This window comes from Cyclopterus lumpus, chromosome 18 (genome assembly GCF_009769545.1).
Source record: "Cyclopterus lumpus isolate fCycLum1 chromosome 18, fCycLum1.pri, whole genome shotgun sequence".
NCBI classification, from domain to species: domain Eukaryota; kingdom Metazoa; phylum Chordata; class Actinopteri; order Perciformes; family Cyclopteridae; genus Cyclopterus; species Cyclopterus lumpus.
The window spans coordinates 3,036,570-3,051,569 of NC_046983.1; the positions used below are offsets into that span (position 1 = coordinate 3,036,570).

The window sequence follows — 15,000 nt, forward strand, 5'->3', positions numbered from 1 at the left end:
TATGTTTGCCGAGTCAAACCAGGAGGCAGCGAGTGAGAAACGATCCTCTAGCGACACCTAGAGGGCAAAAATAATTCACTCTTAAGCCCCGTTATTGGAGTTTTTTTTTAAATGGGTTTGATTGTTAAGATATTAAGATGGATATTAATGACTTCCCTTCATGAAGCTAGAATTAGAGCCACTTTGCTCTTGAGCCTCCGACCGCTCATCCGTCTGTCGTCGGGGCGCTCTCCTTCCTCCTTCCTCCTTCCTCCTTCCTCCCCACCCCTTTCGTCCTGAAGTCCCCACGGAGCAAAATTCCCAAAAAAAATGGAGGCGCGCGCAAATAAACAAGGGAGGCCTCACTTTGAGCTATCGGACCCCGGCAGGAGAACCCAAAACACACAAACAGAAATATAAACTTCCCCGGCCTCGGAAAACAGAAAACAATTAGGTGAGTGTTGAAAAGAAGGGTGAGCGTGTGTGTGTGTGTGCGTGTGTGTGTGTGTGCATGTGCGTGTGTGTGTGCATGTGTGTGTCTTCTTTGACAAGCCATGGCGTCTCCTGCAATGCCGACAATGCTTGTTTACTGGCAGTGGAACCACAGAACACACACATGCGTACACACACACACACACACACACACACACACAGGCTGCTTCTGATTAACAGACAGCGCTGTACAGTCCTCATCAACACACACACACACACGTTAGGCTTCAATGTGGTTGCTTTTCCTAACAGTCACAGACAAAATGCGTTCAAAGACCGTCAATAATGTCCGTTTTTACAGCTTCTGGCTGCGATAAACGCTGTAATTTTTTTTTGGGGGGTGGGGTCAAAAGGTCACTCATGAATCCGTGTCCGCGTACCTGTCTGATGGCGGTCTCTCCGATCTTGTCGGAGTGTTTCCGGATGCTCTCCAGGAAGTCCCTCAGCTGCGTCATCGCCGTGTCCCGGATCTGCGTCCTCAGCTTGGGGCTGTTTTCCGCCATGATGGAGCAGAACCGGTACTGACCCGCTCTGGGAAGACACGTGTGCTCCAGCTGCTCCAGCGTCCGCAGCGCAGGGTAGTACCTAACACACACACACACACACACACACACACTTCTTTATTGTGAACTGTATTTGAAAACTTCAGGTCGAGATAGAACAGTTCAAGGCTCCCATCTGCAGGTCGGGGCCAAAGGCAGCGAGTGAGGAAGAGGAAGGAAGAGCGGCACCGTACCAAATGCTCTTGCGCCATCTAGTGGCTTGAAACGGTAGTCCAAGTGCACCACTTCCTAAAGGCAATTCTAAGTAATAAAAAATGTTAGTTAATACATACATATATATATACGTATGTATGTATGTATGTATATGTATATATATATATATATATATATATATATATATTAACTAACATTAATACACATATATAAATATAAAATATAAATATATTTATATTAAATTTATATTTATTATATATTATATATATATATATATATATATATAAAATATATATATATATATATATATATATATATATATATATATATATATATATATATATATATATAAAATATATATAGAAGAAAAAAAGGCAGTAGAGAGTATTACATCAGCCTTTCCACCGTCTGTTTACCTCTTCAGCTCTTCATATCTTAAACCAGACCCCGTCCACCCCAAGCCCCGCCTCCTTTGCCCCCCCCCCATGAATGACTACAAACCCCGACAGAACCAGAGGATCGGTGACTGACCTTTTGGCCCTCATCTGCTCCTGAAGCCTGCTGTACATCTCCAGGACTGAGGAAAAGCAAAAGAGAGGCGTAAAATCGGACGCTTTTAGTTTTTTGTTTGCGCGTGTGTGAAGCCGGTTGGCGTTACCTGGTAGGCAGTGCGACAGCTTGTCTATGGTGGACGCCATGTTCCTCTGCTGCACTCGACACTTCTGCAGCTCCTCCATGGAGCCCATGAGCTGAGGGGGAGGAGAAAGAGGAGAAAGAGGAGAAAGAGGGAAGCGCCGTTTGGCCTCAGAAGTCTCCCAAAAAACGAGTCCCGGTCGGACGGGTTTGGATATTTGTGAAACGTTACCTCCTTGCCGTCATCCTGGAGATGCCTGTTGGTCTCAGTCACCTGGCTCTGAGAGACAAAAACAAGAATTCATACGTCCACGGAGCTCAAAACCTCCCGAGCTCTCCTCCCAGTCCTCCCAGTCCTCCCAGTCCTCACCTTCAGCTTCTGCGCCTCGCCTCGTACTTTGAGCAGCTCCGTGATGGAGTCCACGAACCCCTGGAAGTGGTGGTTGCACATCTTCTCGATCTCGCGGTCGTGGTTCCGGATCCGCACGTCCAGCTTCTCCATGAAGAGGCCATGCTCCTGACCGTCGTACACCGACCTGTTTTATTAAAAAAAAAATAATAATAATTTACATTTTCTTTTCTGTGCATAATAAGTCCACAAAGAAAATAATTGTATCGGCTGAAAGAGAGAAAAAGGAGGAACGAGAAGGAAAGAGTTTGGGAGTCTAGTTGTGGCTGCGCCTACAACATGTGTCCACTAGGGGGCGGTGCTGCATCGCTCCTCCTGCTCCACAGTGCTGCGACCAAGCCGGGTTTAATCATGAAGGGGAAGTTCTCCATGTAAATGCCTTGCTCAAGGGCAGGTCCACGGTGAGGGGACTGCTGTGTCCCAACCCCACACTGCTTATAATGACATTGTATGTCGTAGCGCAACAACACATCTACGTAATTCACCGTAATAAAATATAAAAATGCGTCTAGTTTCGCATTATTTTGAGCTGAAAACAATAAGTCGATAGAGAGAAATAATGAATCAATTTTGTTGTATTTTTTTTCAAGAAAGTAAAACGTCTTTGATCGCTGCTTCTTTTTTTAGTTTACTGACAAGGCCTATTAAAAAAGGTTTAATGAGTAAATTTAGATCTTTAAGAGATTCAAAATATAAATAAATGCACGTTATCGTTCAGCCTCGACTGAAGATCTTAAATAAATACTATTAAACTAGCTTTTTTTATTTATTAAATGTTACAAAATTGCTGAACTTAAATGAACATTTATTTATTAAATAAAAAATATTATATATATTTTTTTTTTTCTCATTTAAGTTCAGCAATTTTGTAATATTTAATAAATAAAAAAAGCTAGTTTACATAAAGTATTTAAAAATGTAATAAAATAGAAATAGTGCAAATAACTTAAATTGGCCGCATGGTCTCACAGATGTTGAATGGATAATGTATTTTACTATTTTCACAGTACACACACACACACACACACACACACACACACACACACACACACACACACACACACACACACACACACACACACACACACACACACACACACACACACACACACACACACACACACACACACACACACACACACACACACACACACACACACACACACACACACACACACACACACACACACACACACACACACACACACACACACACACACACACACACACACACACACACACACACACACACACACACACACACACACACACACACACCTGTGTACGTCTTGAACCCCCCCCTTTCCCTTCCTCCTGTTGACCAGGAAATGCCCGACTCGTACAATAGCGAGCGGCTCTGACGCCACGAGTTCTTTCTTTAGAAACACTTTGGCGTGTCAGAGCTTCACAGGGCGGTCCAGAGTGTGTTCAGCCCTCGACAAACACCAGCAGGCCGGCGGATGGAACGAACAGACTCCATCAATGAATGAATGAGAAGGGAGAGCGAAGCGGTTTGCCAAATATTTAGGTGGACAATAGAAGACGACTTCACCCTCCTGTGAAGCCTCCAAACAATAGTTGGTTTCCTGACAGCGTGGACCAACGGGTACATGTTGTGCTGGTGCCTTGGAAAAAAAACTGACCAAAGAAAACAGTTTATTTTAATAGAGTTTTTCTTTAATGTCAGCTTCCTCTTGAGAAACGACAACTTTTGCCTCTTCAGTGGCAAAAATAAATAAATAAAATAATTTTTAAAAGAAATATATATATATATATATATATATATATATATATATTATTTTATTTTATTTTTAATTTTTATTAATATATATATATTTTAATTAATTAATATATATATATTAATTATATATATATATATAATTAAAATATATATTAATTTAAAATATATATATTAATTTAATATATATATATATATATATATATATATATATATATATATATGCAATGACCCTCCCCATAAGATAACCATCTGTACATAAAAACTCTTGTTTACGTAGTTTTTCTCTACCGACGGTCGTTATGTGGCTCGAGTTATGTGGCTCGAGTTATATATATATATATATATATATATATATATATATATATATATATATATATATATATATATATATTAAATTAATATATATATTTTAATTAATTAATATATATATATATATAATTAAAATTTAAATATATATTAATTTAAAATATATATATTAATTTTATATATATATATATATATATATATATATATATATGCGATGACCCTCCCCATAAGATAACCATCTGTACATAAAAACTCTTGTTTACGTAGTTTTTCTCTACCGACGGTCGTTATGTGGCTCGAGTTTCCTTTAAGGCTTCGACCGCAAAATATATATGTCTTCACATCCATCAGCGGGGGAAGAGAAAACGCTCGTCTTCATCTTCTTATCTCCTCCCTCGACTGTAAATGTGCGGCCGTCTCCGAATGAACCCGGAGAGGAACGGTGATGGAGAGCCATCAAATCTTTTAAAAGTCAGATGAAGCCAACAAAAAGGTTAGAGGACGACCACCGAAAGACGAGTTGTGTAGAAGTTCAACACTTAGACGTTAAATATTCATACGTCTGCTCTCCTTTTAGAGGGAGGTGGCGTTAGAGGAGAGGAGAGGAGGAGGAGGAGGTCAAGAGGAGGATTTGGGAGGTTTGGAAGCAAAAGGAGCGCCGACACGAAAGCTGCTCTCCTTTATGACATCACTGTAAACAGACGTGTGTGTGTGTGTGTGTGTGTGTGTGTGTGTGTGTGTGTGAGAGAGCTGGCTAAATAGGACATTAACCCACTTAGGAGTGTGTGTATGTGCAGCCATGAATATGCGTGTTGGCGTTTCCTCCCGACTACAGACTGATGACTCAGCAGGGTGTGTGTGTGTGTGTGTGTGTGTGTGTGTGTGTGTGCCCGTGCCAGGTTCCCTCCCTTCAGAACGACTCGAGACATGCCGAGGAAGTCAGAAAAGTGCCTTCAACAATTCTTTCAAATCGACGTCAGTTTAGCAGCGTGATCATTATAACGCTATCGTGGTGCGTTCAAGTGCAATCGTGTAAAATTTAGCTTTTTGGAAGAAATATGAACATTAAAATGCGTTTGTTTTTTTAAGCGTCGGTCGCAGCTTCATTATCGTGTTTTGTACATTTCCTGTTATATGTTGCTATAAATTGACATTATTATTATTTTAAAATGGATTAAATTCAATAACTGCATCCTTAGCTAAGCCTATTGATCGGTAATCAGGTGCGGAGGCTCAAGGACTCGGGCGTTTCCTGTCTGTGAATATCTGTAACCTGAGGGAGAGGCCCTGATTGGTCCTCTGCTGTCGGGGAGGAATGCTGCAGCCGGCCTGCACACTAAAACACACACACACACTAAAACACACACACCTTGTCGGCGTGATAAAATCACCAGTACGAAGCACACGGGTATCGTAGCTTCAGAGAGAGAGAGAGAGAGAGAGAGAGAGAGACGTCACTTACGCAACTTTTGGGTGAGTCGTCTTTCTAGTCACAAGCTTTCAGTCTTAAACACTTCAAACAGTTTTAGAACTTTCTTGACGTGCAAAACAATGGAATAAATTGACAAATTCGCGGCACGAATCAAACGGGATGAAAAAGGTGCCGCCCTCTTGACGTTGAAATGAGGCCCCGTGGTTGGTCCACTGGAGGGGGGCGGGGCTTACCCTCTTATTAACACATGTAGCCTCATTAGGGCTTTGGTACAAGCTATTGACGAGCCAATCGCAGAGGATAAATTAAAACACACACACATCTTACACACAGTCAGCAGCCACACTCTATAAATACGCTTATACTGCTCAAATAATATTATGTGATGTTTTTATTTTGATGATTGATGAGAAAATGTATTCCAATTAAAATCAACAGTGGAAAATAATCGGTTCCAGATCAACAAAAAACTATTCCAGAAACAGGAAAAAAAACAAAAAACTGAATGACTAAAAAGTTCCAAGGGGGGTTATTTATCGTTTCGCTGTTTTCCAGCTAACAAATCAGACAAAAACAAGCAATTTATAGTTCCACGTACATTTTCTTTATCTATGGAGAGCACGAGCTGACTGCAACAGGAATTAGAAAAAGTCTCGGGATGAGGAATAAAATGTAAAAAAAACAGTTGGATCCTTCATCATCCTGCCAATAAAAAATAACCCAAAAAAAATTTATTTAAAAATCACCCTGAGCCAAATATAGCCGGCGGTGGAGCCGACAGTTTCCAAACATAGACCGTGAAGTTATTTTAGGTGTGTGATGGTGCACACTGGAAACACTGAGGCTCAGTCTGACCGAAGAGGGAAGCAGGAAGAGATGAACCGACACACACACACACACACACACACACACACACACACACACACACACACACACACACGAGAGAGGGGAGAATGTGGCAGCTAGAGGCGTCGCACAAAGCTGTCAAGTCGTATGGCGAGGGGATCTTAACCCTGACCTCACATCAGGGTTATTCCTCTACATCTCTTAGTATCGTTGACCTACATTTGACTAATGAAGTCAAACTTGGCCTAAATATCCGGCGCAATGAGGTCTTACTATTAGGAGAACGAAGGGGGGACGAGATGACACACACACACACACACCTCTATCACAAGCCTTTGATAGTCCAGTTCCTCCGTTGCGTTTTTCCCCGTTCATTCACTACATGCTTCCGCTTCAGACAATCGGTTCAAAGACGGCTGCGTGACTCTAAGAGTGCACGAAAAGACGCTTTCTTTAGAAAAGAAGCTTTAATGAATAAATCGTGCTTCATTCATTCATATATATATATATATATATATATATATATATATATATATATATATATATATATATATATATATATATACATATATAAAAAATTTAAATATATAAAAAAATTAAATATATATATATGTATATAGTATATTAATTTAAAATTATATATATATATATATTATATCAATTTAAAATAGTATATTATATCAATTTAAAATAGTATATATATATATATCAATTTAAAATAGTATATATATATATATATCAATTTAAAAAAAAAAATATATATATATATATATATATATATATATATAAAAATAAATAACATTGCTCTTCACATGAAGCAGAATGAGCAGAAAACACACTGTTACTCATTCGTGTCCACAGATGAAGCAATGCCTCATGGTCCCAGATTAAAGGGATGTGAAACCATGAACCCTCAACCATGAACCCCCAACAACAAAGAAAAAGAACAAAAAAACTAATTCAGGCTTTAAGTGCAGTTTCCACTAAACTATTGCGCAACACACACAAGCATGAAACCACCACCCTTCATGGTGTCCATACCATTAAAACACTTGACACTCCTTCTTATAGCTTGACTGGTGCTCTCTCAGTTTAGCTGGCTAACCTGCGACCACTAGCCAACAAAACGCCCCCACCCCCCCTCCCCCCCACGGGGAGAAGTCGACCGACTTGTGTTGACAAACACAAGAAGCCATTTACCACCAGAAAGCTCCTCCTCGGCTCTCGTCGCGAGCAGAATGTCAATTAGTTAGCCGAGTTAGCTTCTGCTAGCTCAAGTTGGCTCAAATGCTTCTGGACAAGTTGACACACTCTTTTGAGATACAACTATAAAAAGAAAAAAGAGGATAAAGTGTCGGGTTGAAAGCATTAAAACAGCTGCGACCTCACACACCGGTGTTAGTTACGTAAATTAGCGTAGCTTTTGTGGGTAAAGACAGCCCCGGCTAGCTGTCCGATAATGGACGCATGGTCGATAAAGTTTCACAGCTCCACCACCGCCACCCCCTTCCTCCCAGCTGAGTGACGCCGGGATTCAGCTGCTTTTATCGGGGGGGGGGGGGAGGGGGAGTCACTCACCGGAGGGTCGGCCCGATGCAGTTGGTGTCGGTGCTCTCGATCTCGCGCAGGATGCGCTCGTGCTCGGCGGCTGTCTCCACGCTCGCCATCCTGCATGTTGCTCCGGACGGGATCCCGAGCTGAGCGCGAGCCGAGCGGACTGGTTCGACTGACGGGGCCCCGTGCGTCATGCAGGAGGGGGAGGGGGGGGGGGGTGTTGGTTCGATGTGTTCACCGGGGGAGTCCGGGTTGAGCGGAGCTTACCTTGTCTGATATGAGGGGACACACACTTGTACGATGTTTGATCAAATATCCACACATCAACTTTATTATTCCCTTCCACACATCCGGTTTCTATACATTTAAAAATCACTTTTTTATTGTTTATTCATTTTTTTTATTTTTTTGAGAAATTTGGATTGAAGGAAAAACTTTTTAAAGCGGTTCTGGGGACATTCAGTACAATTCTATGAATTAAAAATACTCTTTCGCGTTGTTAATATTTTCATTTCTAAAAAAGTTGTTAAAAAGGAAATGGAATTAAGATAATAATGGAGTTATTATCCCTCATATTGTTCCATAATAAATTGTTTTATCGATGTTTATTTGAGCGCGTATACGCTTTTATTTTGTAAGCATTACATCCGGTGTCCTTCTAGCAAAATCTGACTGATCCGTTTACCTGCAGTCGGAAAGGTAAAAGGAGCACGAGGAGTCCAAATGGAGGTAAAAGATAGATAGAGACACACTTTCTGGTTGTGAATAATAAATAGTATATAATATTATATTATATAAGCGGACATGAATAATCACAGGAGGGTTTTCTTTTAGCCTAGTTGCATTACTTCGGCGCTTGGAAGGATCAGAGTCCGTGCAGAACGGAAGTGAAAGAAAAGCAGTAAATGCTTCATTTTATTCCCTGTTTTATTGTGTAACTTCTGTAAACATGGAGTGTGTGTGCGCGCGTGTGTGTGTGTGCGCGTGACTCGTGTCACCTATAGCAGTGATTCTCAACCCGTTTTCAGTGATTTAAATTAAATAAAAATGGATTTTATTTTGAAGTGGATACCTTTTTTCAGCCGTTTGAGTTTTTCCCAGGCCGCAGTGATTGACAGGTGATGACAGTTGGCGTGTGCCAGGTTGGGTCAAACCATCCTGATATGGGGGGGGGGGGGTAATGAAATTGAATATACAATCAAACTTATAAACTTACACTTGTATTTTATTGAAAATGTATTAAATAAATATTTTTGGAAGAATCGATGCTAATTTTAAATATATATATTGTTTAAATCTTCACGTCATTTTACAACATAGAAGAACACCGTGACCCTGCGAAATTTAGCTTTCTAATCAAACATGGCGAAACGTAAGTACGGCATAATATATGGGTTTGGACATGCTTGATATACATCTGGCCAGTTTTTACTATCACAATACGTCATATTTATTAATTGATTAATGTATTTATTAAATAAAGGGACAGGGAATTATGATACAAGGATCAAATTCAATCAACAATGGTGGAAGTGATGCTATCTGCTACACAATTGATCGCAAACTATAAACAAAAAAAGATTATAAAAGATGATTTGTACCATATATATTTCAGTGACTTTAAAATTCTAGATGTAAACGGTATGTGCAAGAATGAATATGATATTTACCAAAAATAATAAAGATTAACATCGCATCTTATTCTGTGGGCCTAATATAAACTCTGTACGTACATTCTCCTTATTATTTTTGTATTTTTATATCTTCGCTCAGCCCAGAAAGAAGTTGATCAACTCGGTGGACGGCTGTGTGGACGAGGCTCTCTGCGGCCTTGTGAGGGCCAGCGGGGGCCTTTCTCTGCTGAAGGGCCACAGGGTTCTGCTTCGGTCCGACCCGGAGAACCTGAGGGGCAAAGTGGCCCTGCTGTCTGGGGGCGGGTCGGGACACGAGCCGGCACACGGGGGTAGGACTTCCTTCTTCTTTTTTATGGGATGCAAGAGTGACCTTTTTTTAATAATCTCGGTTTGTCAAACTGTGTCTTAAGTCTAGTGTGCCTGGTACTCGGTGCGCATCCCACATCTCGAGATTCGTGTTAGGATAGAGAGGTACCCCCACGGGGGCTTTTATTTTGGAGAAAGAACTCATCCTGTTGAATGAATGATAAGATACAGTTACCCTCTGGGACTTTTCTTTTGAAAAATGAGGTCCGGAGCATCCTGTTTAAGATAGAGCTATAGTCTATTGGGGTTTTATTTTGAAAAAAGGAAAAGCCTTGTTCTGAGTTGCCTGTAAAGATACAGTTACCTTGTAGGCGGTTTTATTTTGAAAAACTCCCTAGTTGTCTGTAACATACAGTGAGAATTGGGTTTTTTTGGTTTTGGAAAAACAACCCCCTCCCCCACAGGAGCCTCCGGGGTGCTTCTCATCGTGAAGAACTACACCGGCGACCGCCTCAACTTCGGATTGGCCGCGGAGCAGGCCCGTAACCACGGCGTCGCCGTTGACATGGTGATAGTCGCCGAGGACTGCGCCTTTGACCAACCCAGCAAGGCCGGGAGGAGAGGCTTGTGTGGCACCATCTTCGTGCACAAGGTAAACAACAACATCAACAACGTTCTTTACCTTGGAAATGAAAAAGCATCTCTTGTTTTTTCCTTTTAATTGTAGAGGAGGTCTCCATCACTTTATAGCTCCATAAATCTGGGTTACTATAGAAACGCAATAGGCCGAGATATCCTGTTTTTGTTGTTTTTTTACTTCCTCGTCTGGATCAAGCTGCAAAGATACTATATCCTACACTTCCCATCATGCAACTCAACAACACCAACGTTGGTTTGTTTGTGCACTTTCTTTTAGCTTGCGGGCGCCTTAGCAGAAGAAGGCTCCTCATTGGACCAGATTGTTTCCAAGGTGACCGAGGTTTTGAAGGGTGTCGGTGAGTCTCTAACCCCCACCCCCACCCCCCCTCTCGCTTAAAGCTCGGTGTAAATACTGGGACTACTTTCCCCCGATTCATCGTGGCGGCGTTTGTGTTGCAGGTTCACTCGGCGTGAGTCTGTCGCCGTGCAGCGTTCCAGGCTGCCGGCCCTCTTTCGACCTGCCGCCAGGTGACATGGAGCTGGGCCTGGGTGAGAGACGGCGAGGAAAAGAGAGCGAGTTAGAGAGTCGGATTAAAGACATTTAAATTCCTGAACTGATAAAAGTAGAAGAAAAAACCTGCATCTCTTCAAACAAGGTTTTTACAGCTGAAGATATATAACCTATGAATGCTCAGTGGGCATGAAATCCCATGGAGGTTGATGTGCATGGGACAATAACTGAATAGCAATAATAACACTAATAATGTTACAGGTCAGTTCACTCAAGTGACAAAAAGACCATTTCTCAATAGTATCTCGCCGACATAGTTTAGATTATTTTTAAAAGCATTTGAAAGCAGCTTGTTTAACTAGAAACAACATACAGGTTAGTGTTGATAAAACAACGGTTTTAATGGTTTAAAGTCTTAAGCATTATACATATACATGTTTTGTGGTTGAAACCTGTTTAAAAGATCGATTGAGTCAGATTATTATAGACTCCTGAAACTCTTATCAAGAATGAATTCTCTTATGAAGGCACCTCTCAGAAGGTTAAAGCAGTAAAAACACAGAGATGAACGATAGTAAACTGTCATTTCTGGGTTCTTTAGGAATCCACGGCGAACCTGGAATCAAGAGGTCAAAGGTGACTCCTCCTCAATCTGCTGTTTCTACGAAGCTGTTTACCCTCAAACCGCATGCACGTTCACTTATCTGTCTTCTTTCGTCCCGTGAATTCAGGTGGCGTCCGCCGATGAGGTGGTGAAGACCATGATAGATCACATGACCAACCCTGACAGCCAATCGCATCTGCCTCTTAAATCGGGTGCGTGGTCGGTCTCTTATTTGCATTCGCTTTCAATGCACAAAATCAAACGTGTCCTTTTTTCGACAGGAGACAGCGTGGTCGTGTGTGTGAACAACCTCGGAGCGCTGTCCTGTCTGGAGATCGCCGTGGTTACGAAAGCGGCCATCGTCTGTCTGGGTAACTATTGACACATAAAAAATAAAAAAAAGAACCAGGTCCCCGACCGGGTACCCGTAGAGCAAGGCATTACCGCTCGCCAGCAGATGGGAGCTCTCTTAAATGGGAATGCGATTGTCTGTTTCTGTGGTTACAGAGGGTCGCGGTGTGGTGGTTGCCAGGGCGATGTCGGGGTCGTTCATGACGTCGCTGGAGATGGCGGGAGTGTCGTTGACCCTGATGAGGGCAAACCAGGAAACACTGAGGCTGTTTGGTGAGCTCGTGAGGACCCGGACCCTATTCTTAAAGGGATAGGTCAACATTTTGAAAATACTTTTTTTTAGGCGACCAAAATATTACAATTAACGTTCTTGAACTGGGGAAAAAAAAACACTTTGAAAGGGTTAATGTTCGAAGACAAAATGAGTACAACTCCCAGAATGGACAATGCCATGCTAACGACCTGTCAATCACTGTGTAGCCCCACCTTATAGCATGCTCTGCTTTATGGTCTGTTTGACTCTAAATGACCATAATTTACTAAATGAACATCACGCTGTATTGAAGAAGACTTGAAACTAGAGATTGAGACCAAAAACTAATGTTTACAATGTTTACTGAGGGAATAAATCAAGAGTAGAGTCATTTATATAGACTTCTATACAACCAGAGGAGTCGCCCCCTGGTGGTCAGGAGAGAGAATGCAGCTTTAACACATGAAGCATAGACTTCTATACAACCAGAGGAGTCGCCCCCTGGTGGTCAGGAGAGAGAATGCAGCTTTAACACATGAAGCATAGACTTCTATACAACCAGAGGAGTCGCCCCCTGGTGGTCAGGAGAGAGAATGCAGCTTTAACACATGAAGCATATACTTCTATACAACCAGAGGAGAAGAGAGAAGATGTTGAACTATTCCTTTATCCAAATACTAACCGTAAGCCTAAAACCTAGTATTTACCTTTTTAAACAGCCCTTTTAAGAAGAGAAAAGAAAAGGTCCTCACATTGGTCAACCTCAGATGGTCCCCACAAAGACAGACGCACAAGAGCAAACACACACACACACGTTTAACATCCTGTATCCCATACAGATGCTAAGACCAGCGCCCCCGCCTGGCCAAACCTCAGCAGTGTGTGTGTAAGCGGACGCAACTACGTCACAGAACCTCAAGCCGCGAGCGCACGGCCACAGGACGACGCCCACTCTGAAGGTTAGTACCCAAGGTTCCCTGCAGTACACCCAAAACATATTTCACGGGTACTAAGTGATGAATTTGTGTCGCGTGATTATGTTTCAACCACGACTCCTGAGTTTTTAAACCATGGTATGAATGAATTCAAAATTAAATCCTGTGAACATATTTGTTAACTTCTTTTGTATTGTATTGTTCAATACCGCCGCCTTGTGGCCACCAAGGGTACTGCGGCCCAATCAAGTTCTCGTTAATCTATTTTGTTGTCCGTAAATGACATATAGATGGATAGACTGATGTTTTTTGGGGGGTCTCTGCCAGGGCCCCTGAGTCCTGTGATGCGTGGAGCGCTGGAGAGGGTTTGTTCCACGCTGTTGGAGAAGCAGGAAGAACTCAACGCCCTGGACCGCGCTGCCGGGGACGGAGACTGTGGGAACACTCACGCGGAGGCTGCTAAAGGTGGGATGGCCGGTTTCACATCAACAGCTGCACCATGACATGCAAGTATACGTTTTTTATATATTTTTTATTCATTAAAAATGCTCATTCAGCCATTCAGGAGTGGCTCCAGGATCACGTTGTCCCCGGCGACCCCGGACAGCTGCTATCGGTCCTCGCTGGATTGGTGCAGGAGAAGATGGGCGGGTCTTCAGGAGCGGTATGTTTTTGACACATTCGACACATTTTGACATAAAGTGGTAGTTGACACCTTGTGCACACACACACACACACACACACACACACACTTAAATCTGTGTGTCTGTCAGTTGTACAGTCTGTTTCTGACGGCAGCGGCTGGTCATGTGACTGAGGGCCAGAGCAACGCTGCAGCCTGGGCTGGTGCAATGCATGCTGGGACACAGGCCATGAGGAGGTGCGGTACACCTTTTTTTTTTTCGATATACCGTCATGTCTATGTGCGTTGGATTGTGTGTGTGTGATTGGTTTCTGTTGTACACGTAGACGGCTAAATGAGAAGTTGAAGATTACGTGTTCATCCAACACATCATTTTTACATAATCCCTTTCCGGGGTAGAGGAAATATTAGACTATGACAAAAATGAAAGAAAAGTTTGAAAAAACAATAGAAAAAGTTTTCAATAATAGAAAAAAAATGTTTTTCTTCTTTCTTTAAATAATTGTGAACTCAAATCTGTCTGCCGAAAAACTCACAGGATTTTTGTCATTATTCTTTGTCATTTTACAGGCGAAAACAATTATTTAATGAATTTTTTAAAAAGTGTAAATAAATAGTATAGTATGAATGAGAATAATAAAAACGATCTGTAACTGTCTTTCAGGTACGGCGGTGCTGAGCCTGGAGACAGAACAATGGTGAGTTATTCTCTCCTTTTCCTACATCTTTAAAATTTAGAAAAGCATTTCCTGATTTAAATATCATATGGCAAGATTATTAATCTAAAAGCCTGCTTGTCTACCTCTCTGTTGCTCCAGTTGGATGCTTTGTGTCCGGCTGTGGACGAGCTGATGGCGCTGACGACAGCACCCCCTGGTGGACAGTTGGCTGTACTTCAGACGGCCGTGCAGGTGCGGTAGCATACTTTTGCTGACTAGTGAGTCCGTATACTTTCCTTTTTATCTTATGGCCTTCCCCGTCTCTGCCTAGAAAGCGGCCTCGGGGGCAGAGGCGAC

General features: G+C 42.0%; 2 protein-coding genes across 7 annotated transcripts in view; one reads left to right on the plus strand and one right to left on the minus strand.

Annotated features, from left to right (window-relative positions):
* exoc6b (exocyst complex component 6B) overlaps positions 1–8,285 on the minus strand; it is a 56,372-nt gene extending 48,087 nt beyond the window's left edge. For all 6 annotated transcript variants that reach the window (XR_004611404.1, XM_034556781.1, XM_034556783.1 and 3 more), the window contains exons 1-6: positions 8,133–8,285; positions 2,191–2,356; positions 2,053–2,100; positions 1,846–1,936; positions 1,719–1,764; positions 852–1,056 (exon numbers count right to left, since the gene is read on the minus strand). Coding sequence is in view for 5 of the 6 variants with exons in the window: in XM_034556781.1 (XP_034412672.1) it covers positions 852–1,056; positions 1,719–1,764; positions 1,846–1,936; positions 2,053–2,100; positions 2,191–2,356; positions 8,133–8,221 (645 nt within the window). In the remaining variant the exon portion in view is untranslated. The remainder of the gene's footprint in view (positions 1–851; positions 1,057–1,718; positions 1,765–1,845; positions 1,937–2,052; positions 2,101–2,190; positions 2,357–8,132) is intronic.
* A 466-nt stretch (positions 8,286–8,751) lies between these two features.
* The window catches only part of tkfc (triokinase/FMN cyclase), a 7,025-nt gene continuing 776 nt past the window's right edge, over positions 8,752–15,000 (plus strand). The window contains exons 1-16 of the mRNA XM_034557733.1: positions 8,752–8,837; positions 9,882–10,071; positions 10,468–10,700; positions 10,965–11,043; positions 11,147–11,236; positions 11,800–11,834; positions 11,930–12,014; positions 12,084–12,173; positions 12,310–12,426; positions 13,246–13,365; positions 13,669–13,806; positions 13,899–14,005; positions 14,115–14,221; positions 14,649–14,682; positions 14,803–14,895; positions 14,975–15,000. The exon at positions 14,975–15,000 is cut by the window's right edge and continues 776 nt beyond it. Of these exons, the coding sequence (XP_034413624.1) occupies positions 8,832–8,837; positions 9,882–10,071; positions 10,468–10,700; positions 10,965–11,043; positions 11,147–11,236; positions 11,800–11,834; positions 11,930–12,014; positions 12,084–12,173; positions 12,310–12,426; positions 13,246–13,365; positions 13,669–13,806; positions 13,899–14,005; positions 14,115–14,221; positions 14,649–14,682; positions 14,803–14,895; positions 14,975–15,000 (1,550 nt within the window). The 5' untranslated portion in view covers positions 8,752–8,831. The remainder of the gene's footprint in view (positions 8,838–9,881; positions 10,072–10,467; positions 10,701–10,964; positions 11,044–11,146; positions 11,237–11,799; positions 11,835–11,929; positions 12,015–12,083; positions 12,174–12,309; positions 12,427–13,245; positions 13,366–13,668; positions 13,807–13,898; positions 14,006–14,114; positions 14,222–14,648; positions 14,683–14,802; positions 14,896–14,974) is intronic.